The sequence below is a fragment of the Microcaecilia unicolor genome, chromosome 11, assembly GCF_901765095.1.
Source record: "Microcaecilia unicolor chromosome 11, aMicUni1.1, whole genome shotgun sequence".
In the NCBI taxonomy this organism is placed as follows: domain Eukaryota; kingdom Metazoa; phylum Chordata; class Amphibia; order Gymnophiona; family Siphonopidae; genus Microcaecilia; species Microcaecilia unicolor.
Genome location: NC_044041.1, coordinates 94,598,884 through 94,625,142, shown reverse-complemented (window position 1 = coordinate 94,625,142; position 26,259 = coordinate 94,598,884). Strand labels below are relative to the sequence as shown.

The following is a 26,259-nucleotide window of genomic DNA, read 5'->3' as shown; positions in this document are numbered from 1 at the left end:
AGTTTTAGCCCATAGCAGAAAAATAACTGGAAAAGTATTTGGATGGGGTTTATGTTTTGATAAGCTTTGTTCTTAGAATTAATTTTGCATTTTCTTTTCTCTCTTTAGCTTGTAAGCTGATCTGCCACAAGAAATGCATGCCAAAAATCCAGACTTCCTGTGTAATGTCCTATGGGAGAAAGGTGCGTACTGTATCATCTTCTGAGCTAGCACCATGCCTGCCGGTTCATACTGAGCATTCAACACTGTGCTGGTGTGTACGTCAGATGTACAGGCTAAGGTTCAAGCTTAAGATTTGGCTAGTGATTAGATCCAGCCAACATTTTTTGGTTCTAAAACTCTGAACCACTCTGAAACTAGAATTCCATGATAGCCAATTGGATGTTTTTGTGCACAATTAATAATTTTCACAATTAAAGAGATACAATGCAACAAATAAATAAATATACACGAGCACTCATAAGCTAAGTTTTGCACCTGAGGGTTAAGTGACTTGCCCAAAGTCACAAGGAGTGTTAATTGGGTTTTGAATTCTGACTTCCGTAGTTCTCAGCTTCTAAGGCTGCAGCAATGACTTGTCAAATGCTGATATTTCAAAGCCATTGTCATCTGTCTGTGGAGGCTTGGATTGTTGGCCTCCATGTCAGTCAGACTTTGGGATGGTCTGAAGACAATGCTCACACCCTTGGTAGAGTTGGAGCCATTACAATACTATCTGTTGTGCAGTGCCCAAAACAATTCTTTTTTATTTAAATTAGAAGTATTTATGAAACATATGCAAGAGAGCAACATAAAACACAGGCTATCGTACAACAACAGTAGTATAAGATAACCCCACAATCAGCATAACATGTTCTCCCAGATACAAATCACTCCTCAATTTATCAACCGATTTCATAAAGAATGGTGGAACGTTACCAAAAGCCATAAGAAGCACCAATAACTATCTTCAGTTCAGAAAAAAAACTCAAAACACATCTTTTCAAAAAATTCTACAGCTAACCACCCAAGCCACACAAGTCTTCTTAAGTTAAAACTGTAAAACGACACTGTAACCTCACTGTAAATTGTAAGCCACTTTGAACCAAAACTTGCTTTTGGATAATATTGGGATACAAAGAATGCATAAATAAATGATGGGAATCTGTCCTGCCCCTGTAAGCCAAAGAAGCTAGCTACCAGTGGTGCAGGGGAAGAAGGTAAATTGCATTTATTGTGGAGGGAAGTGGGCTTTGTATGTCTCTTGATATTTATTTCTGCATGATTTCTTCCAGAATGAACAGAATACAGAATCACGTCACTTTGGGGTGCGCTTGTGTACCCTCACCAGTGATAACAATGCGGTTCCCATCGTCATGGAGATGCTTCTGGAGCATGTGGAAATGCACGGCCTGTACACAGAAGGAAATCTACCGGAAATCAGGTTCAGCTAACCGCATGAGGGACTGAAGGAGGTCTCTAGAGAATGGTATGTCAAATGCCCTCCCCCCTCCCCCCCAGGGCATGGTATCCTGAGTCACACTAGCCATATGATTTAAGACCCCCAATGGACAGTACCAAGGAGGTTTAATAAGCAGGAGTGGAAGTGAGCCTATCTAGTCCACTGTAAGCAAGGAAGCCAATTAGGACGGTCTAAGTTTCCCCTTCTCAGCGCAGCTGTCATCCCCATTTACTCAAAACAAAGCAAGCAAACCTATGAGCTGCTGCATCCACATTGTCAGGGTTTTTTTTTTAATTGTTGGTCCATCTGTAACAAGTCTAAAGCTGTTTCAATTGGATAGGCAATGCCTTAAAAGGTGGATGACAAAAGTTGTGTTTTGGTTTGTTTGTGTTTTTAACTTATTGGACAGCTTTTTAATTTATTTGAAAACTTTCCATATGTAGATATAAATATCATGAAATAACAATTGTATATCACTAAAACAGCTTTAAAAATATTATAGCTAGTAGAAACAGCAATTTTAAACTGTATTTTGTTCTCATTTTTCTACACTAAAAGCGAAATACACTGTATACAAGACAAATGGCCAAATGTCGGTGAGAATATCCTGTTTCCTGATGGGTTTCATCTTAAATGTTGTAATCTGCCTTGGGAAGCCTGGTGTTATAAAGATGATGAAATATATTGAAATTAAATGGAAGTAGAATTAAACTCTCTGTTCATTGGGGCACATGGAATCACTTCTTCATCTGTTTTGTAGACGTTTACCTTTTAGATACACAAATTGATTATTCTGTTGTTTCAGCATGTTTCAGGGACATGTGGTTTATAAGTCAAAATAATAAAAATATTTTCTGTCAAACAGATCTCTCGTTTGTTGAAAACATACTAAATGGGCTATTATAAGCCCCTAATGCAGTTCATTGTTTTTTTTTTTTATATTTTGTTCTTGTGATGGCTTATACTGTGCCAAAACTAGAAATACAGTGAGACAGAATAATAGAATTCAGTAACATTCAAAACTTTTTATATTTTAATCATCTTTATTAAAAGCAAAACATGTTGGTTGATAAGCTTCATACAGAACAAGAAAAAACAGTAAACCATCCAACATAGCACAATAAAAAGTTTTACAGAGAACATACCCCAAGAACCCTTCCCCTCCCTCCCTAAAAGCCCACCTCACTGTTTCCACTCACAAAAATATCACAACAGATGTACAGATCAGTAGGACTCAAAGCATTTTATAACACGCACTGCCTTCACTGTGTGCAAATCTCTCTCATGAATATTCATTGTCAATATCCTGACAAACCTGACTACCTGGGGTAACTCAGGACCAGGTTATCCTAACTACCATAAGAAGCAGACACGGTCGTATAATTAACATAATTTTATTTGTATTTTGGTAATAACTGAGAAAATGTTATTAAAAATTATATTACAAAGCATGAAGTTGACTTCATTAACTTCTGCTGTATATCAACCAGTGGTAAATAATAGTAATAAACAATATTAAGTGTATTTTTATAATATACCACTGCATTCTTCAAAACAGAAGGAGCAAGTTACCACAAACCATCTTTCTCTTTTGATCTAGGCACAGGAAACAAAAAAGCTTTCAAATACTCCATGGTTTCAACCTAATGTTAAATGTGGGATATGAATGTCATAAATAAATAAATAGATAGAAACTCTGAACGTTGAGCACCTGATTCTCATAACATGTCTGTTTTAGTGGCCCATTACCAGAGAAAAAAAAATCTTTGCATGAGTATAACACGTGCTAGGGTGTCCTTGTAACCAGCCCCTCCAGCTGACCACTGATTAAGATTTATAACAAATTACTATTCTACCTATGAAAAGTTATTCCGTTATTATACTTCCTCTGTGTACATACGTATGCTGCACAAGCTAGCATGTTTGAAAATATAAGTGATATTAAAAATGCTACCAACAATAAAGAACAACAAGGTGGATGCAGCAACTCATAGGTTTGCGTACTTTGGATGACATCTGCGCTGGGAAGGGGAAACTTAGACTGACCTAATTGGCTTCAGCGTTCTGACGTCACTTCATCTCCTGTCTATTAAACCTCCTTGGAAAGCACTTACTGAGACATTAGTCGTTCTTAGTGCAGACATGCTGCCAGTATACTCTATTTGCTGACTCAGCGTAGTCCCACATCTTCCTATACTACTGCCACAGGCTAACTGTTGCTGTTCATATACTACGATAAATCTGCTTATAGTAGACCCAGACCTTCAACGCAGGGATTTCTCAAAGCTATATCACAAACAGAACTCCCAGCGATTCATCAATCATCTATGTATCTTATCACAAGGACTCATCACTGAAAATATTTTTGGACCATCAGAGGCAGGAAAGCTCAAGCACACAACAATGTCTTGTTGTAAAGTGCTCGTCGTCCTTCGTCTTGAGTCCTTAAGGACCATCAGACTGATGACGAATGAAGGCAAGCATTTTACAACAAGACGTGTTCTTGAGTTTGCCTGCCTCTGATGGTCCGAAAATATTTTCAGTGATGAGTCCCTGTGATAATATATATAAAATTGATGAATCACTGGGAATTCTATTTGTTCATATACTACAACACCTTGTTGGTATTGAACTAAACGTCAATTCTGGGTTTAATTTACTGGACATATTTTCTAGGTAGCTGTGTTGGCCCAGGATAGAAGGTCATGAATTTGATATACACTGCCCTGCAATGATAAAAGAAAGATAGGCACTTACTTCTTTTTGCCATTGCAGGGCAGTACTGTCTTTTTATGGTACAACCCAAACAGTTTATAAAGATAGATAAAGATATATATAGATATAAACTGTATATCTATATCTAGGTACGCTTTCTGTCTCTAGTGAGCTCCCAGTCTAGGTTTTGTACTTGTGGCCATGGAGCTGCAGTGGTTATTAAACCTGGTTCTCCAGATTCTCAGCTCTGCACTAACCATTAGGCTATTCCTCCACTCTACTCAATAGTGAGTTGATTTCAGACTTTTCGATTAGACTGGAGAAAAGGAGGTGTCCACTCAAGTCCAGGAGGAAAGGATTCAGGTCTTACTTGATGTTAGAGTACTAGATGAATCCATATAAATACAGAAACCTAGTTTAACAGTAAGTAGGCATTAAATATTCATTTACTAGATGAACCCATTGCGCAGAAGCCATACACACATGCTTTCGTCCTCTAGAGTGCACTGGGTATGTGCCAGAGCAGATATCCACATAACAGTATAACATTTGTTGCTTAATTGCTTCCCCATCCCCCCAGATCCAAATTCAGTGAAGTTGGAAAACTACCCCATCCACACCATTACCGGGATTCTCAAACAATGGCTGCGAGAGCTGCCGGAGCCCCTCATGACTTTCACACAGTACACTGACTTCCTCTCTGCTGTCGGTAAGTCTGTGTTTCAGCTGCCTTCTTTCCCAACAAAATATTGTTTGTGTGATCCTCTTAGAACTGTAATTATTCGACTGGGGAGAGGGATCCAGAAACAATGAGCCTCTTAAGCCAGGGCTTTCCAAAATTGCCCCAGTGACCCCCATAATCGCTGAGATTTTGGAATCCAGCATACATTGGATACCCTAGTATATGCAGATTTATCCCATGCAAGTTTGTTATGGATATCCTGAACACCTGAGTGGCTGTTGGGTCCCTGGGACAGGTTTGAAAAGCCCTGGCTTTTCAGTTCTCTATTTCCACCTTCCACCTAATGGTTGATGGACACAACTCTACCACAGGTTCTGGAATAGTGGGAAGGACTATTGGAAAGAAAATTATCAGGTAAAACCTAATTTCTCCCTTCAATACTTAGCTTCCCACTATTCCAGAACCTGTGGGATGTTCAAAAGGAAGCCCAAGAGTGGGTGGGAACCTGGCACCACCACCCTGAGGACCGAAGCCCCAAACTAGCTTCTGAGCCAAAACTGCAACCTGAACTTTTACAGAACCCAATGCCAATCCTTTCTGAAGACCTGCCTGGAGAAATGCTAGGATATGCGATCTGAGCAGAGAAGGGAGGTAGTCAGCTCTCAAATGTCCTCCACATCCTTGCAAATGTGATGGATGTAGAGCGTTTCCAAGCCTGAAGCAAGGTAGCAATGACCGAATCAGAATAACCTTTTTGTCTCAACCGAGTTTTGAAATTACTCCTAGTAGTGGCAATATTCAGCTTCTAGCCATATGGCTTAACGTGTTCATCTGTGAACACAGAAATGGCAGGCCAAGTAAAGTGTGCATCTTCAGCATTCACAGTTACACATATTCACCCTAATTCTATTTATGGTGCTCACAGTTGCCTGTGCAAGTATGGGCACGCACCCAATATGCATGTACAGTTTACTTGATAAATGAGCCAATTAGCATTGATAATTGGGTGCTAATAATTATCAGCACTAATTGACGTTAATTTAAATTTGCACACATATCTTTAGGCACCAGGATCCGATCCAAAAAGGAGGCACACGCCTGGGGGGGGGGGGTCAGGGGCATTCCTGGAACTTGCATGCAACTTTATAGAATAAGGGAGATCTGCACCTATTTTAGAAGTGAGAATTTACAGAAGAAACCACTCACTCCGGAGTGAGAATTTACACCAAGTTATATTTGGCGTAAATCAGGGCTGTGGAGTCGGAGTCGTGGAGTCGGAGTAGACAGCAATTTTGGGTACATTGAGTCGGAGTTGGAGTCGACAAAAATGTTCCGACTCCTCATACATTTGAATAAAGTACTTCTGTGCTGTGAATAAAGCTTAGTACCTAGTTGTTTCACTAGTGTGAAGTCCAGTTGAACTATTTTGCTGGAGAGCTCCCTCTGCTCAGTCTCCCTTTGCATTTACTGACCTGCTGTAGGGCACCTCCTCTCTGACCCCACAGTGAACTTAAGCTCCAAGAGAAGATCATTCAGCACACACAGATAAGGCAGCAGAGAGACTCCACCCAACTTCCTCTCTCTCTGCAAGAAGAGCTTTATATTTTAGTGGAAGTGGCACACCATTCACAATGGCAAAAAGAATGTCAAGAAACATGACAAAGTCTGCTGTTTATGAACACTTTACAATATCAACAGATGGGAAACATTATGTATGTCAATGTATTATAGAAGATGATGATGGTAAAAAAGCATGTGATGCAAAAATTAGCAGTTTCAGTGGTTATGAAAAAAATGCACCTACAAGCAGGGGCGTATCTGGAATCCGGCGGTAGGGGGGGCCAGAGCCAGAGAGGGGGGGCACATTTTTGCCTCCCCCCCCCCCGCCGCCGCCGCCTCTCTCCACCCCCTCCCCGCCGTCAACCCTCCCCCGCTGCTTACTTTGCTGGCGGGGTCCGACCCGCAATCTTCATATTTCGGCTTCCTCCATGGCCATGTGCTTCCAGGAAGTAACGCTGCAGCGCTGATTCGTTGAATCTAGTTCGGCGTCTGACGTGCTGGGACGTCAGACGCCGAACTAGATTCAACGAATCAGCGCTGCAGCGTTACTTCCTGGAAGCACATGGCCACGGAGGAAGCCGAAATATGAAGATTGCGGGTCGGACCCCGCCAGCAAAAGTAAGCAGCGGGGGAGGGTTGACGGCGGGGAGGGGGGCCAGGGCGAAATCTGCGGGGGCCCAGGCCCCTGTGGCCCCACGCAGATACGCCCCTGCCTACAAGAGCATCAAATTTAAAAAGACACTTGCAGTGTTTCCATCCTAAAGTGTTAGAAGCTGTGAATGAGAAAGACAGCAATGAAAACATTCCATCTACTTCAGGGTCAATAAAAGATCAGAAATCTATTGGAGGCCAGACACAACTATCAAGATTTTTTACAGCTGACAAAGTTACTATAACAATGACACCAGAAAAATTCAAAAACCACATCATTGTTTTTTTATGTGTGTTTTTTTTGTTTAAACTTTAGGATTAATGAATATTTATAGTTTCTTTAATAAATAAAATAAAAAGGCACAATGACATAGATTTTAAAACCCAAACATTAACATGCAGCCTTGCATGCTGCACTCTTTCAGTCAACATGCAAAAAAAATACATATTAAAAACTGAGGAGTCGGAGGTACCATAAACTGAGGAGTCGGAGTCAAATGATTTTTGTACCGACTCCACAGCCCTGGCGTAAATCCTCGAGTGTGGATCCCAGCGCCATATGCTATTGTATAAACTGTGCCCAGCTCTGAACGCTGTTTATAGAATAGTGCAATGGTTCCCAAACCTGATCCTGGAGGCACCACAGCAAGTCAGGTTTTCAGGATACCCACAATGAATATCCATGAGAGAGATTTGCATGCAGTACCTCCACAGCATGGAAATCTCTCTCATGAATATTCGTTGTGGATATTCTGAAAACCTGACTGGCTGAGGTACCTCCAGGACCCGGTTTGGGAGGAATAGTGCTTAGTGCTAATTTTTATTTGTGCTGTGTTCAGAATTTAGTCCATTGTCTGGATGAAAATTCACATATCTGTGTTACTTTACGTGTTTTGCAGCTAGCTAATAGTTATCTCTGAATTTCTAAATGGTTGAGGATAAGTAATAGGTGTAGCTGCTGCTGTGATCGTGTCTTGCACGGCCAAGCCTGCCAGTGAGGACAGTCTTATCTAGTAAAATACAAAGCCACCAAGTGAGGGAATAACAGGTATTGGTCAAGCTTCATTTTTATTCCAGTGATACAGTGACAATGATATAAGCCAGTTCTTCTCCCCCCTGCCCTTTTCATCTGCAGAGCTACCAGATAAACAAGAACAACTGTGTGCGATATACAAAGTCCTGGAGCAGCTTCCACAGGTGAATCACACCACCCTGGAAAGGCTCATCTTCCATCTCGTCAAGTAAGGCCAACCCTCACCTCTGTTACACTTTCTGATTTTCTTCCTCGCAGTTCAGAATTTCTAGGATTGTCCCCTGCCTTTCTCCAACCTCCTAGATAAGGGGTCATGATACTTTTTTCAAGGGGGGTGTGAATGCACAGAATGGGCTTGCAGTAGAGATAGTAGGAACCGATTTACACCTGCTTGGGACACAGGAGGACCACAGCAATAGGGCAAGAGAGGGAAGAGAAGAGTCTGTGGCAACACTTGTAGGTAGGGATTAGACTGGTGGAGCCAAGCAGCCTTTTACTTATTATTTTGACCATGACTTTTGACCTCTTTGGTTTCAGAGTTGCCTTGATTGAAGATGTGAACCGGATGTCACCCAACGCCTTGGCCATTGTCTTTGCCCCATGTCTGTTACGCTGCCCTGATAACTCAGATCCCTTAACCAGCATGAAGGATGTCTCGAAAACAACCACGTAAGTGGAAAACGGAAACTTCCCTCTCCTCCTTACCTTCTCCACTGCTGAAGGTGAGGGAGAAACTTGGAACAGTACTGTTTGGGGGAAGGGGGCAGAACGGGCTGGTTTTGGCTAAAACCAACTTGTGAATTTCGGCTGCAGATATGGTTTCAGCCAAAACCAAAAAAACCTGATTTTGGTCAGCCTCTACTTCCAACGACATCACTGGTATGTAGGCTGGTGCCTCTCTGGAAAACAGTCTTTTCTCTACCTCCAGCAGATGGTAGGTTGTGCTGGCTGGTGCAATAAGTCCCAAGCCTAACTCACCGCTGTATAGGTTAAGTCCGCACTCTGTGGTAGAGCCTAAGGGCCTTGGTTCCCAGAGTTCTGGTCCAAAGACCTACCTTGGTAGAGCACAGAGCTTGGCTCCAGGCTTGGTTCCTATGAGACTTATGCTTTTCACGGTTGTGTTTCCCCACCCCCTCCCCTCTCCATCTCCCACGCCCTTCCAGGCAGCCTTCGAAAGGGGGGGGGGGGGGGGGGGGGGGGGAAACAAATTTGGCCAGGCTGGTTGGAATAGCTTTGTTCCCTTGTTGTCAGGGGAATAAAGCTAGTTGGGGAAAGAGAAAAGTTTATCAATGCTGCAATGGTTAGATGGGGCATGGGTGTGGTATGCTGGACCTTCTCGGCTTTGGCAGGGGCATACTGGAATTTTCCAGGGAGGCACCAGCCTATATACTGGTAATGTCACTGAAAAATATCAGTTTTTCTACGTTTGTCTTCCGGTAAGAGGGGAATATAACCCACTCATTCAGACTGGTGTAACAGGACTAAAGAAAAGGAAAAGAAATGAACAGTTATGACTGGCAGCAAAACAGTAAAGTGCTATTCTGTAAGGATGCACAAAAGAGGCATAGGAGGGAATTATTATTATTAACATTTGTATAGCGCTACCAGACGCACGCAGCGCTGAACACCTGACACAGAGAGACAGTCGCTGCTCGATAGAGCTTACAATCTAAAAATACAGACAGACAAGAAATAAATTCAATAAATGATGCTGAAAAAATTGATTGGTTAAGTGCTATTCTATAAAGGGAGCACACTCTTTATAGAATAGTACTCGGTGTGGATCTGGCACCTATCTTTTGGGGACCCTACTTAGCCTACCAAAAGCAGGTGCAAATGCCAGTGCCCCACTTAAATGCGCTTCAGGCGAATTTTGGAATTCCGTGTGCAACGTTTTGAAATGCTCCCTCCACACTCCCTTTTCAGATATGAGCTATGAGAGTTAGGCTCTGAGCCTTATAGAATAGTGTGTAGCCAGTTGCATGTGCAAATTCTAATTGATGCCAATTAACTGCAATAATTGGCTCATTGATCAATTACTTAGCCCTGTGCCCAAATTTTGACATATAACTTTGAGCATCGTATAGGATCCGAGGGGTCATTCACATGGGAGGGGCATAGGCAGCGCTGTACTTACGCATGTCACTTAGAGACGTTAAGTGTACCCTTGCTGCATTTTTTCGGTATATTAAAAGCAGGAAGCCGGCAAAAGAATCGGTTGGGCCGCTGGATGACCGAGGGGTAAAAGGGGCGATCAAGGAAGACAAAGACGTAGCGGAGAGACTGAATGAATTCTTTGCTTCGGTCTTCACCGAGGAAGATTTGGGTGGGATACCGGTGTCGGAAATGGTGTTTCAAGCGGACGAGTCGGAGAAACTTACTGACTTCACGGTAAACCTGGAGGACGTAATGGGGCAGTTCGGCAAACTGAAGAGTAGCAAATCTCCTGGACCGGATGGTATTCATCCTAGAGTACTGATAGAACTGAAAAATGAGCTTGCGGAGCTACTGCTAGTGATATGCAACTTATCCTTAAAATCGAGCGTGGTACCGGAAGATTGGAGGGTGGCCAATGTAACGCCCATTTTTAAAAAAGGCTCCAGGGGAGATCCGGGAAATTATAGACCGGTGAGTCTGACGGCGGTGCCGGGGAAAATGGTAGAGGCTATTATTAAAAACAAAATTACAGAGCACATCCGAGGACATGGATTACTGAGACCGAGTCAGCACGGCTTTTGTGTGGGGAAATCTTGCCTGACCAATTTACTTCAATTTTTGAAGGAGTAAACAAACATGTGGACAAAGGGGAGCCGGTTGATATTGTGTATCTGGATTTTCAAAAGGCGTTTGACAAGGTACCTCATGAAAGGCTACAGAGGAAATTGGAGGGTCATGGGATAGGAGGAAATGTCCTATTGTGGATTAAAAACTGGTTGAAGGATAGGAAACAGAGAGTGGGGTTAAATGGGCAGTATTCACAATGGAGAAGGGTAGTTAGTGGGGTTCCTCAGGGGTCTGTGCTAGGACCGCTGCTTTTTAATATATTTATAAATGATTTAGAGATGGGAGTAACTAGCGAGGTAATTAAATTTGCTGATGACACAAAGTTATTCAAAGTCGTTAACTTGCGACAGGATTGTGAAAAATTACAAGAGGACCTTACGAGACTGGGAGACTGGGCGGCTAAATGGCAGATGACGTTTAATGTGAGCAAGTGCAAGGTGATGCATGTGGGAAAAAAGAACCCAAATTATAGCTACGTCATGCAAGGTTCCACGTTAGGAGTTACGGACCAAGAAAGGGATCTGGGTGTCGTCGTCGATAACACACTGAAACCTTCTGCTCAGTGTGCTTCTGCGGCTAGGAAAGCGAATAGAATGTTGGGTATTATTAGGAAAGGTATGGAAAACAGGTGTGAGGATGTTATAATGCCGTTGTATCGCTCCATGGTGTGACCGCACCTTGAGTATTGTGTTCAATTCTGGTCGCCACATCTCAAGAAAGATATAGTAGAATTGGAAAAGGTGCAGCGAAGGGCGACTAAAATGATAGCGGGGATGGGACGACTTCCCTATGAAGAAAGACTAAGGAGGCTAGGGCTATTCAGCTTGGAGAAGAGACGGCTGAGGGGAGACATGATAGAGGTATATAAAATAATGAGTGGAGTGGAACAGGTGGGTGTGAAGCGTCTGTTCACGCTTTCCAAAAATACTAGGACTAGGGGGCATGCGATTAAACTACAGTGTAGTAAATTTAAAACAAATCGGAGAAACTTTTTCTTCACCCAACGTGTAATTAAACTCTGGAATTCATTGCCGGAAAATGTGGTGAAGGCGGTTAGCTTAGCACAGTGGCGTGGCCAGACTGCCAATTTTGGGTGGGCCTGAACCCAAAGTGGGTGGGCACAAAATTTTCTCTGTACCCCCCCCCCCCCCCCCAGCAAAATTTAGTCACACTCAGATGCATTTGTCACACAGGGTAAAGTGCTGCTTTTTAGTGCATCCGATTTCAGACAATTTACTAATCCTTTTCAGTGAGCTTTCAGAGGCCAAAACCTCCTGCCTCAGGTCAGTATAATGCTGTTACGGTATCCTCTCCTGACCTAAGGAAGGAAGTATTGGTCTCTGAAACTTTATTAACACCATATTACTTTATCCTAAATTAAAAATAAAATTATTTTCTTTACCTTTGTTGTATGGCCATTTACTTTGTCTCATTGTGTCTCTAGATTCTGCTTTCTTTCGTTTAACTCTTCTGCCAGGGTTTCCTGGCCATTTGTCATTTTTCTCTCCTTTTTCTTTGCTTTCTTCAATATTTTTCTGCCTCTCTCTGTGTCCAGATTTAATTCATTCTTACTATCCATTCTTTAATTTCCTTCATCTACTTATGGCTTTTCATCTTTTTCTCACCCTTGTTCTCCCCATGCCCCTTCCTCTTATTCTCCAATCTTTCACTACTCCCCCTTTCCATGCAGCAGCTCTCCTCTTTCTCTCCCCATCCTCCAATAGTCTCCCCTCTTTCTTTCTGCATCCTTCCATCCAGTGTCACCTCTTTCTCCCTACCCTTCCATCCAGCGTCTTCCCTCTTTCTCTCCCCATCCTTCTACCCATCTACCCTCTCTCCTGATCCTTCCATCTAATGTCTCTCTCCCTCCTTCTAACCAGTGTCTATCTCTCTACCCTTTTCTGTTCAGTGTCCCTTCTCTCTCCACATCCTTCCAGTCTCTCCCCTTTCTCTCTGCATCCTTCCATCCAGTGTCTCTCTCCCCACCCATCCGTTTTCCCTGTTTCTCTGCCATCCTTCCATCTTCTTCCATCTCTGTACCTCTATCTTCCTCCATGTTTAGTATCTCCTTTTCTCTGTGTCCCTATATTACTCTGTCCATCTTCTCCCCTCTCTTTGTCCCCAGTGCCAATATATTTCTACCCTCTCTGACCCTACCCCATCCAGCTTCTCTCCTTCTCACTCCCTCCTCTTTCCAGCATCTGGTTTGGTTGCTTGATTTCCTGCCTCCCTCCCTCAAGCTGTAGGTTTAATATTCCCTTTTCCTTCATCTCCTTGGTCTGGTATCTCTGTTTCCCTTCCCTCCCTCCTTGTGCTGTACCAGCAGTTCTCTCCCTTCCCTCCAGTTCTCCTTCCATGTCCAGCAGCTCTCTCCCTTCCATCCAGATCCCCTCCTCCTCTTCCTCCCACATCTAACAGCTCTCTCCCTTCCACCCAGATCCCCTCCTCCTCTTCCTTCAGCAGCTCTCTCCCTTCCATTGTCCCCTCCTTCTCTTCCTCCCATATCCAGCAGCTCTTTCCCTTCCCTCCAGTCCCTTCCTCCTCTTCCTCCCTTGTCCAGCAGCTCTCCAACCCCTTCCTCCTCTCCCTCCCATGTCCAGCAGCTCTCTTCCTTCCATTCAGTCCCCTCCTCCCCTTCCTTCAGCAGCTCTCTCCCTTCCATCATCCCCTCCTCCTCTTCCTCCCATGTCCAGGAGCTCTCCCCCTTTCCTCCAGTCCCTTCTTCCTCTTCCTAGCTTGTCCAGCAGCTCTCCAGCCCCTTCCTCCTCTCCCTCCCATGTCCAGCAGCTCTCTCCCTTCCATTCAGTCCCCTCCTCCCCTTCCTTCAGCAGCTCTCTCCCTTCCATCGTCCCCTCCTTCTCTTCCTCCCATGTCCAGCAGCTCTCTCCCTTCCCTCCAGTCCCTTCCTCCTCTTCCTCCCATGTCCAGCAGCTCTCTCCCTTCCCTCCAGTCCCTTCCTCCTCTTCCTCCCTTGTCTAGCAGCTCTCCAACCCCTTCCTCCTCTCCCTCCCATGTCTAGCAGCTCTCTCCCTTCCCTCCCTCTTCTAGAAGCTCTCCAGCCCCTTCCTCCCACCTCCAGCAGCTCTCTTCCTTCCCAGTTCCCTCTAATCCCCTTCCTCCTACAAGTCTGACTCTGTCTCTGGCAAAAGTATCCCTTCCCCCCCCCAACCAACAAACCACAAATCCAGCACTTGCCCTCCAGGCCCACCCATCCAAATCCTTCATCGCTGTCGCTGCCTTTTCTCCCGCGGCTTCCGGGAGGCAGCGATCAGCGTTACCTGTCAGTGCCTGCCCTGAAATTATGCTTCTCTTCTCCCCAGGCTTCACCCCGCTCGTTTCTTCGCTCGTCGGCAGCGCTACGCTGCTCTGCTATTCAAACAGGCAGCTCCGCTCCTCTCTGCCACGTCCATCCGGCCCTCTGATGCACTTCCTGTTTAGTAGGGCCGGATGGACGCGGCAGAGAGGAGCGGAGCTGCCTGTTTGAATAGCAGCGCAGCGTAGCGCTGCCGACGAGGTGTTGATATAGAATAGGCCTTCACCACATGGCAATCAGGAGTGTCTAAAAGGAGGTACCCACTTATTGAGTCATCTCTAAGATGTGCCAATAGTTCATTTTGAAGACAAAGACCAGCAACTGTATTGGTTCTTTGTAGGCTGTGATACTCCTTATTTGACTTAACATAAGCATTATTCTAAGACAACTCTGTATGGTGAAATTTAGTCATGCTTGTTAATTTCCTTCCCTTTAGTGTGGCTGCACCATCCTGATTATTGATTTGTATTCCCCGCCTACTGGCTGATAGAGGTGGAGAAACTGACTTTTTCCACACTCATGTCCCATCAACCACTGCAGCTATAATTAATTGTGTAACCAGAAAGTTCTGAACTTTTAATTGAATTTTATTGAGAACAGAAACACGATACAGTCTAATTGCTAAACGTAGATATCCAATATTTATTTATTTATTTATTCATTCATTCATTACACTTATGCCCCACATTAGCCCGAAATAGACTCAAAACTAAAAACACAAGTCAGGAGACTCGAACGCGCATGGCAAAAAACAAAAAATGAACATACACTCAAAGCTTGGAAACAAATGCAAAGAAAATACAAATACACAATAAGACAAACCAAAAGAGCATACTACAAAATCAAAATAGGACCAGATTTCAAAGACGCACATAAACTCTTCCAACTCATGAATAAACTAATAGACACCACACCAGTTACCACAGCCAGCACAGACACCCCATCGGCAGCCAAATACTTCAATGAGAAAATTATAAAACTTCAATCCACATTACCACTCAATACCACTGATCACGAAAAATTTATGGATTGCCTGGACCCTACTCCTGGTGAATACCCAGCAGACCGAACCTGGAATGACTTCGATCTGCTAACCGAAGAAACCATCACTCAAGCACTCAACAAATACTCCAAAACCCACTCCAAACTGGATATTTGCCCCAGTAGCCTAATAAGGTTCGCGCCCAAACGCTTCATAACAGACCTTACGACACACCTGAACTACATGCTACAACACGGACTTTTCCCCAAGGACAAAGGAAATATATTACTTGCACCCATACCCAAAGACTTAAAGAAAAAATTAAAATGATACAACCAACTATCGACCAGTAGCATCCATCCCCCTGATAGTAAAACTAATGCAAAGTATGGTAACCAAACAACTCACCAATTACCTAAACAAATTCACAATACTACATGAGTCACAGTCAGGATTTCGATCCAACCATAGTACTGAAACAGTGCTAACCACTCTCATAACCAAATTTAAACAACTAATTGCAACTGGAAACAATGTGCTACTCCTACAATTTGATATATCCAGTGCATTCGACATGGTCAGCCACCAAATACTCCCGAACATCCTAGACTACTTCGGGATTGGAGGAAACGTACTAAGATGGTTTAAAGGCTTCTTAACAGCAAGATCTTATCAAGTGAGCTCAAACTCAAAAACGTCAACACCATGGAGGAGTGGCCTAGTGGTTAGGGTGTTGGACTTTGGTCCTGGGGAACTGAGGAACTGAGTTTGATTCCCACTTCATGCACAGGCATCTCCTTGTGACTCTGGGCAAGTCACTTAACCCTCCATTGCCCCATGTAAGCCGCATTGAGTCTGCCATGAGTGGAAAAGCGCAGGGTACAAATGTAACCAAAAAAAAAAAAAATGTGGAGTACCACAAGGATCACCGCTCTCACCAACCCTTTTTAACTTAATGATGACACCTTTAGCCAAATCGCTATCCAACCAAGGACTTAACCCGTACATCTATGCTGACGATGTCACGATGTACATCCCGTTCAAACAAGACATAACCGAAATCACAAATGAAGTCACACACAGCCTCCAAATAATGAACGCATGGGCGGACACATTCCAACTAAAGCTAAATGCAGAAAAAACACAATATCTCGGGCGTTTCCAAGATGGCGATGTGACCGGAGGTGTTTTAAGTTAGCTCCGAGAGTTTGTGTTGTTTTCCCTCACATTATCTGCAAAGAAACAAATATGCCTCATATGAAAAGGAAGGGGACGGTGAGGTCAGTTCCCCCTCCGACCTCGACCTCCTCCCCGCAACAACAACCAACCTTGGAGCACTTTTTCTCTGGAGTCTCTCAGAGTCGCAGGGTAGAGGAGCTCGATGCGGCGATTCCCAGGGAAGGGGACTCGCTGCTGGGCGAAGAAACATTGCTTTCCCCCCCTGCACCGACAGTTCCTCCGTGTCCAGCGTTAACTGCGCCGATAGAGGAGAAACATCCGCCTTCCGGAAGTGGAGTAGGGATGCGATTCAATGGGGAACTACCGACGCAGACAAAAATGCTGGGCGAAGAGGCCCGAATGAAGGCCCCAGAAAATCAATCGGAGTTAAATCTAGAACGAATTTGGCAGATGTTAACTAAGATGGACCAAACCCTTCAAAGATCTTCCAGTGAAGTAAGTCTTTTAAATCAAAAGTTTGAGCATTTAAAAACTACTGTGGAATCTGTTAAATTTGATTTAATAACGTGCGTGACACCGCTTCAAAAAGAAATGGAAAAGTTCAAAGAGTTTCAATCAACAGTAGTTAAAGAAAGAATTCTTATACAGAGAAAAATTGAACAAATTGAAAATTTTAATAGGAGGTTGAACTTAAGACTTTTGAACTTTCCAAAATTATTAGGATATACCCCAATGGATTTATTTCGTAGATATTTAATGGAGAATTTGAAAATGTCAAAGGAGACTATACCACCAATAAGTAAAATCTTTTATATTCCGAAGAGAAATATTGAAGGAATGAGAGGTGGAGCTCAATATCCTTTGGAACAGGATAAAAGTGAAGGTTTAAAAGATATTTCCGCAATATTGGAGCAGTCCCTAGAAGATGTGACAGAAAGGGCCACTCTTCTTGTGGTCTTTGTGTTTGAACAGGATTTGAACTCCATATTACGATTATATTTTCAAAATGCAAAAACTCCTTTTGGTGGAGCAAAGATAATGATGTTCCCAGACGTAACTAAACAAACGCAACAACGGAGGAAAGAATTTTTGAATTTAAAATCAAAGACTTTAGAGCTGGGAGGATCCTTTTTGTTAGTATACCCCTGTAAATGTATAGTGAAAATAGGGACGGTCAAACATGTTTTCTTTGTACCGGAGCAGCTCAAGTTTTTTCTGGATGCTAAACAACAGAACTGACGTTAGATAGAAATAAACAGAGACATGCACTCGTCAAGTTTAGACATAGTTTTTTTTCCTTCCTTTTGAATCTTCCCTAAATTGAGTATGCCCCACACCTGTTGTGGTCTAAGGAAGCTAACTTTAAATGTATCAAACCTATCTATATGTATATAACAACAATGTTTTGTATATGGAGCTGTGTTTCTGTAGCAAGATTATTCTTGTGGATCTAGTTTATTTTGTTTAAACGATAAACCAATAAACAAATTTAAATATATCTCATCCTGTCCTCACAATACAACACAAACAAACCCAATAACATAAATACCCCAGACTACATACTTCCGGTCTCAGACAGCCTGAAAATTCTGGGAGTCACAATTGACCGAAATCTCACACTAGAAGACCATGCGAAAAATACAGCAAAGAAAATGTTCTACTCAATGTGGAAACTTAAAAGAATCAAACTTTCTTTCCAAGGGAAGTATTCCGCAGCCTAGTACAATCAATGGTGCTAAGTCATCTAGACTACTGCAATGCCATTTATGCCGGATGCAAAGAACAAATCATCAAGAAGCTTCAAACCGCTCAAAACACAGCAGCCAGACTCATATTTGGGAAAGTGAAATACGAAAGCGCCAAACCCCTAAGAGAAAAACTACATTGGCTCCTACTAAAAGAACGAATTGCGTTCAAAGTTTACACCCTGGTGCACAAAATTGTCTACGGGGAAGCCCCAACCTACATGTCAGACCTTATAGACTTGTCTATTAGGAACGCAAAAAGATCATCACGCACATTCCTCAATCTCCACTATCCTAACTGTAAAGGGCTAAAATACAAATCCACATACGCGACCAGTTTCTCATACATCTGCACGCAGCTATGGAACGCACTATCGAAGGCCATAAAAACAACGCAAGACCTAACCATCTTCCGAAGGCTACTGAAAACATATCTTTTCAAGAAGGCATACCATAAACATCCATCTTAAATACTAAATAACATTATACACGATCTATACAAAACCGAACTTTTATCGCATGACTGCTTAACCTCTTTGCTATTAGTGATCAAGAACCTTCTTGCAATACCATAATGTATTCTTCTTTACAACGTATGTATGCACATGGTATATTTATATACCATGATGATCTGTTCCATATATATTATGTTCCATGTATGTTACCATGTATGTATGCACCTTAACGCAGTGGCGTAGCCACAGGTGGGCCGGGGCCCATCCACTTAGGGCTCAGGCCCACCCAACAGCTGCACATATTTAGTGCTAGCTAGTGGGGATCCCAAGCTTCGCCAGCTGAAGACCTCCCCCTGATGGTGCTGAACACACTGCTTTCCACTTCAGCAGTCTAAGCTTCCTAAGCTGCTGATACTGGCCTCATCGCATTGGGAGGGGGGGGGAGGACAACACTTGGTGCCCACCCACTTCTTGACTAGGCCCACCCAAAATCTGCTGTCTGGCTACGCCCCTGCCTTAACGCAATACCATTTGTAATTCTGTTACCCGAAAATGGCAACCACCATTAAGGCAAATGTAAGCCACATTGAGCCTGCAAATTGGTGGGAAAATGTGGGATACAAATGCTACAAATAAATAATTTCAATGTGGCTTACAAACAAGCAATAAAGTGAAAACCATAATAATGTACAGAATATAACACAAATTACAATAACTTCATGAAGCGAATTAATACATGTGCAGTAAGTAACAAGGGATTTAGACTATCTCAAGGACAAACAAATAATTAAGGGCGGATAGGTGAGAGCATAATTAGGCAGGACTAGATGGGAAACAAGATTAAGAAAATAAAAAAAATATTTAAATATGAAATATAAACCCCCAAACCCACCAAAAACAACCCAATGCTATCATGTCTCTAAAGAAAAACTCCCCCAATGAGGATACAGTAGAAGCCCATCACATAGCTTGCAAAACAAAAAAACTAGAAAAACATAAGCTATCAGATTGCCTGTCTCTTCACCAGGATAATCAAGTGGTCTCTCCAATTGTAGTATATGTCCCAAACTTTATGAAAGGAGTGGATACGTCCATTTTTCAATGCAGTCAATTTGGTCATAAGACAAAATCCAGCTTGTTTAATACTTGGTCTATTGATGGTGTGTGTTTTTATTTCCAGTATGTTGCTATTAAGAAGAGTTTAGCTGCTGTAAAAAAGAAACAAGCTAGTTCATGTAGATCCAGCTTGGCTCCCACAGGCTTGGCATGTAGTAAGCACCATGGCGCTTGTGGTAACTGTGGCAAGGAGGTCCAATACTGATTGCCAGAAAAGTTGTACCTTGGGACATACACACCAAATATGATAGAAATCCCTAGTCATACCACAAAGTGGGCAGTGTCCATCTGGAACATTTAGGAAGGCAATCAAGAATATAATACCACCCATAAAGGGAAGGGGAAATGGGACTTGATATACCGTGTTTCTGAGGTTTTTTGCAACTACATTCAAAGCAGTTTACATATATTCAGGTACTTATTTACATATATTCAGGTACTTATTTTGTACCAGGGGCAATGGAGGGTTAAGTGACTTGCCCAGAGTCACAAGGAGCTGCAGTGGGAATCGAACTCAGTTCCCCAGGATCAAAGTCCACTGCACTAACCACTAGGCTACTCCTCCACTTTCTAAGGGAGCGACAGTGGACACTTTCAATAATGTCTTTAAAATGTTTTCCCAGGAAGCATAATCAAATGTTTGATGAAGATCAACCTCCCATTTAGCTGTATAAGTTAGTATTGGGCTGGTATGGGATAAGAGGGCCTGGTAAAGGCGCAATATCGATCCCCTATGCGTTCCACTTTTCAATACTTGCTCAAGTAGGGTTTCAGGCAGAGCGAGTTCAGTCTTAGCTTGCCTAGAAATCAGAGCTCTAATTTGCCTGTATGCAAAAAAGTCATGTGGTTTTGTCCAAATTCCTTCGTAATGTCTTCCCAGGATATAAATTCTCCCTGTTCCCAGATTTGTCCCAAAGTCCTAAGGGAGTCAGTCACCCACCGTTTATAAATACCCCTGTGATAATGTATGCGAGGTTTGAGCTCAGGTCTTCAGAATTACACACCCAGACAAAGGTAAAAAGAAAGCCAAAAATTCTTTATTTCCTCAAATGCTGAAGCCTGTTCCTTCACAGGCGCAATAAATGAGGAATAAAGTCTCTGAAAACTCAGTCTTTATGTGGCCATGTTGCTGGCAGGGCCTGTCGCAGTTTATGCAGCCTTACTGCAGAGTTGCACATCCACCGGTCTGGCTCTAACCAGGCCTCAAAAACAGCTTCCTCACAATACACAAGTTAAAGTTTGGCCTACCCTAGCCAGGTTCTGGTACTTTATACTTCAGGATGACTTCTTTCCTTCCAGGATCTCCTTGCCTTGTCTGAGGTGTGGGTCTTTATTTGTGCTTGGCCACCTCTCCCTGCTGAGTCACCACTTCCTTGTTCTAGGTCCTGCCTTTTAAGGTGGCTCCTTAATTTCGAGGGAGTGCCATTAAAGGGGAGAGTTGTTTCCTAAAGACTCCCTCACACACCCCAAGAACAGGTCGTGGCTAAGAGGGTACATTTGATCGCTTTGTGGTGCAATTCAGGGAGTCAGACAGATTGAGCCTCCCCCATGTCCTTAACTATCTTTTCCAAGTCCCCTCTAGAGAGCAGCTGACCCCTGAAGATCATCTGACTGAGATGCTTCGTGATTGTGCATCTGCAGCCCAATGGCCCAGCCAAAGCATTCACCATGGAGACCACAGAATGTGAGGTGATATGTACGAGATCATAAAGGATATCAGCCAGAAAGGCCATCCATCTGGGAACTTGGACAACTGCTGTAACCAGCATAACTTGGCTATCACCACGTATCCACCACATATGGTGGCCTGTATCTCAGCCACCACAGAGGAAAATCCCAGTTTCAACTACTGATCTATCTCTTTTGAGAGCTGAACTCCCTTTTACTGGAATGGCAGTTTTCTTGGTGACCACCATGACCACGGCATCCACTTAAGGGTACTGCCAATATTTATCCAACTTTTCCAGAGAGAAAAATACAGCCAGTCTTAACACGTTAGATCCCTGGAGGAACCACATCTGGGCCTTCCCATTCTGCCAGCATCATGCAGAAGAACATTATATGAAGGGGAACGTGCTTGGAAAGGCCCTGTAGAATAGGTTCTGTCTCCGAGGACTCAGCTGAGGAGAGACCAGGCCCTCCAAAACTGAATCAATAAGGCCGGAAAGTTTGTCTCCTGCTGAGAGAATTCTTCCTCCGAATCAGAGTTGGGGCATGACTGGAAGTCTGAGAGGTCCCCCCACCTCCCCGTGTTCACTCCCAGCGACAAGGGAGATCCCGACAGAATGGAGTCACCTCTGCATTGTTTGGCTCCCGAAGAGGGACCTCCCTTAACAGTTGGGGGCCTATTTCAGCCACCAGTGCCTGCTTGACCTCCAGGACCGCTTGCTGGAGCCATGCTGGACTCTGGATGCCCTAGGACCAGGCCTGCAGAAGAAGAAGAAGAAGACCAACTACCTCACTGGAGGCTTGAGAGAAAAGGCAGCAGGACCTAAAATGGCTGCTGTTCCTCCATTTTCAAAGTGCAAATATGCATATTACTGTGCTTTGACACTTCCGGTGGGGGTGGGGGGTGTGAGGACAACTTTCAAATTATCCACACTAGGACAAAGACCAATGTTCAAAGCAGGGGCGTATCTGCGTGGGGCCACAGGGGCCTGGGCCCCCGCAGATTTCGCCCTGGCCCCCCTCCCCGCCGTCAACCCTCCCCCGCTGCTTACTTTTGCTGGCGGGGTCCGACCCGCAATCTTCATATTTCGGCTTCCTCCGTGGCCATGTGCTTCCAGGAAGTAACGCTGCAGCGCTGATTCGTTGAATCTAGTTCGGCGTCTGACGTCCCAGCACGTCAGACGCCGAACTAGATTCAACGAATCAGCGCTGCAGCGTTACTTCCTGGAAGCACATGGCCACGGAGGAAGCCGAAATATGAAGATTGCGGGTCGGACCCCGCCAGCAAAAGTAAGCAGCGGGGGAGGGTTGACGGCGGGGAGGGGGTGGAGAGAGGCGGCGGGGGGGGGGGGGGGAGGCAAAAATGTGCCCCCCCTCTCTGGCTCTGGCCCCCCCTACCGCCGGATTCCAGATACGCCCCTGGTTCAAAGTGCAAATATATATATTACTGTGCTTTGACACTTGGGACTGTGGGTCCTCATACCACAGCAGAGGCATTTTGTTGTGTCAAGTAAGACTCTCCTACAAACACTCCCCCCTCCCGTGATCCTTTCCCAGAGGGGCAGAGATTGCTGGCAGCTGTACTCAGCTGCTGGCTCCCTCAGGTCACACATTACACACTCCCAGACCTACTGACCTACCCTGGGCTGTCCATGGCCCAGGACTCCAGAAACCTACCTCCCCAACCCTGCCTGGCTCTTGGGTGTTTGATGTTTGATTGTAGTTTGTTTTATAAATTTTATTCCCGTGTACAAGGGGAATAAGGCTAAAACCAGGCAGCCGAGCTAATTGGTTTGGGGATTTTTTATTATCAGACAGTGCGGCACCCACAAGGGATTTGGGAGGACAGAAGAGGGGGTGCGGAGCCGCAAGCCTTGCCAACTTATTGCCTGTTAACATTGGGGCTGTGGAGCCATTCCCCATGCTCAACCAGGTCCAGTTCACTAATCAGGAACTTGGGCGCATGGCTGGGAACTAGGCCAGGGAGCACCAGTCTGAACAATCTACCATCTGCTGAAGGTAGAGAAAATACTGAAGTTTTCCATAGAGCACTAGTTATTGTCAGTGGCGTAGGAAGGTGGGGGGCGGTGGGGCGGTCCGCCCCGGGTGCACGCCGCTGGGGGGTGTCGGCGTCTCGCTGGTGCCTTGCTCTCTCTGCCCTGGAACAGGTTACTTCCTGTTCCGGGGCAGAGAGAGCAGGGAACCAGCGAGGCGCCGACACCCCCCAGCGGCGTGCACTCAACGGATTGGCTCTCCCGCCCGCCCCTCACCACCTTCCAGGTATGTTCTCGGGGGGGGGGGGGTTGCGCTCCGGAGGGGAGAGGGTGCGCCGCGCTGCACCCGGGGGGAGGGGCGCAGTGGCGACCCGCCCCGGGTGTCAGCTGCCCTCGCGACGCCACTGGTTATTGTACCAGTGATGTCACTGAGAAAAGTCAGTTTCTCTACTGGTAGGCGGGGAATACAACCCAGTAGTCAGCATGGTGCAGCCTGGGTGATAAAGAAATGATATTTTGAGTTCATTCCCCATGGCTGCTACTGAAAACGTGAATTTGTGCTGGCATGAAACAGCATCTTGGGTCGTCTTTGTGGTAGTCTCGGGGGGTGGGTACCAAAAATGGCAAACAGTAAATTTTTACATAAAATGTGACCCATTTTTTTTGTGCTGCTGTTTGGGATTGTGTCAGGCACTTGAATTGGCCACTGTTGTAAGCAGGATACTGGCCTAGATGGACCATTGGTCTGACCCAGTGTGGCTATTCTTATGTTCTTTTGAAGTGTTGCACATGCTTCAGTTTGAGAATAAGGCAGGAGAGTAGCCAGTTGGCAAATTTAGGGTGGGCTGAGAGCCCAAAGAGGATGGGCCTGAAAACTCATCTCTTGCCCCCCTCCGGTGCCCTCCCTGACCTCCTGTTCTCTTCCCCTGCCCCCCCCCAATCAAACCAAAAGAAATACCTGAGCTGGCAGGGATCTGCAAGCCCTGCCAGCCGAAGACCTCCTCCCGGCAGAAAGAACACTTATACCCTGCACAGCCGGTAGTAATGTCCCAGAGCCACTGGCATGGCCAGCCTCTGCGCATGCACGCAAACTGAGTATGCGCAAGGGGTGCAGCAGCAGCTCAATGGCACTGCTAACTGCACAAGATGTAAGTGTACTTTCAGCTAGAAGGAGATCTTCTGTTAGCAGGGCTTGCGGATCTCTGTCAGCCACGCCTATTGAGCACTTATTTTGGGTGGGCATCAGGTAGAGTAGTAAAGTTTAAAGTGGTGGGCCCTGCTCTTCAAAGTGGCTGTCATGACCTCTAGTGGCATCCTTGCAGTACTTCAAGTACCGCGATGCCTGAAGTTTCAAAGGGGGGGGGGGTAAGGGAGGCCACCAGACCTTATCAACCGCTACACAGAGGTTAACCAGGCACTGGCCGAAATTCAGACTGCTGTCCGGTTAACCTCACTGCATAAATTTAGGACAGCCTTTTTTCTGTCTTAACTTTATGCGGTTACCTAGCCAGTTAGTGGACTGAATATCGCCGTTAACCAGCTAGGTTGCTACTCTGCCCCAGCCTGCCCCTAATCTCGCCGGTTAGGGGGTGGCCAGTTATTGGGAACATTCAACGGACTGTCTAGTTAAGTGCTGCTGAACATCCCCACTTAGCCCCAACCAGTACCTTCTTCTGGCCAATTAAATTGCTTTGAATATGTACCGTTTAGTATCTATTATGGTTCTTGTAAATGAATGGTTATTCTGTTTTGTGAAGTTACAAGAATTTCTCAGTATTTGATTTATATTCTTAATGGAGGAAAAGACTTCAGAAGCTCTGCCCTCTCAGTGTACTATGTGTGTAGAGAAGATGCAGATTGCTGTGTATGTAATCTCGATTGCTTAGTTGTAATTCTGAAATGCACTCTTGAGCTCGTCATTAGTCAAAAACCTCCTAGGGGGACTAATATTGCTTCCTCCCTAATCCAGTGTCTATCTAACTGATATATTGTTAAGGGAGATCACCACTTATCTTATCTGAGTTGTAGCTATGTTGTCCGGGTACGCTGTACAGAGAGCTCCTGTTTCGCCTCCGCTTCATAAGGAGCTGACCCCTTGGCTACTGGAATATCCTGTGTCAAATTATACAACGTTTGAGAGTAGATCTAAGGAAACTGCTCTAGGATTACTTCTTACGGTCACTGATACAGTCTGTCTGATTTTGTCAGCAGGCTTCAACACTGAATCAAAAATGGTGCCTGTATGTAAACAGAACACCTCCAGCATGTGTGCGTCAGGAGTCTCGGTTAATCTACGTAGACAATTTTTTAATTTATTTAAATTATTTAAAGGGTCCTCCTATCTCAACCGATCTCGGAAAGCTTTGAATAATTACAAAAATGCTTTCCATTCTATGCGATTGTTTAATCCCGACGGAGTTAAGGTGTTTAGTTTAGAGATCCAGCGTTGTTCTGTCTGAATCAAAATTTCTGTCTGTCTCCTCCCCGTATAGTTTTGGGGACTTGGTCTAAGATCAAACATTTTCTGAAAACCTATGAGATGTATCTATGCAGTGAGCAACCAGTGGAGCCTCCCTCTGTTTATGAATGATATTAAACTTATGATCGCTTAGACATTGTTTGAGGGGACGTGTGGTTTTACCAACATATGCTTTTTGGCAGGGGCACAACAATACATATACCACATGTGAGCTGTTGCAGTCTGTGTCATATTTTAGACAATATTGCCTATTGTCTCCAGGATTAATGAAAATTTGTGTGCTTGTCATATCGGGGCAAAATAAACATTTGCTGCAGGCTTTATGTCCTATATTATCTCCAATTAATGTGTTGGGCCCCTTTGATTGTAATATGTCTCTCAAATTTTGACCCCTCGAATAGGCGATCCATAACTGATGGTCATGGAAGGCTGGGTGAGCTTGTAGTATTCTCCAATGGGCTT

The 26,259-nt window shown here is 44.5% G+C and overlaps 1 protein-coding gene across 1 annotated transcript in view; it reads left to right on the top strand.

Moving 5' to 3' along the window:
- The window catches only part of MYO9B (myosin IXB), a 288,631-nt gene that overhangs the window by 245,781 nt on the left and 16,591 nt on the right, over positions 1-26,259 (top strand). Inside the window, exons 33-37 of the mRNA XM_030219714.1 lie at positions 109-182; positions 1,275-1,468; positions 4,737-4,865; positions 8,185-8,290; positions 8,620-8,751. Coding sequence (XP_030075574.1) covers positions 109-182; positions 1,275-1,433 — 233 coding nt within the window. The 3' untranslated portion in view covers positions 1,434-1,468; positions 4,737-4,865; positions 8,185-8,290; positions 8,620-8,751. The remainder of the gene's footprint in view (positions 1-108; positions 183-1,274; positions 1,469-4,736; positions 4,866-8,184; positions 8,291-8,619; positions 8,752-26,259) is intronic.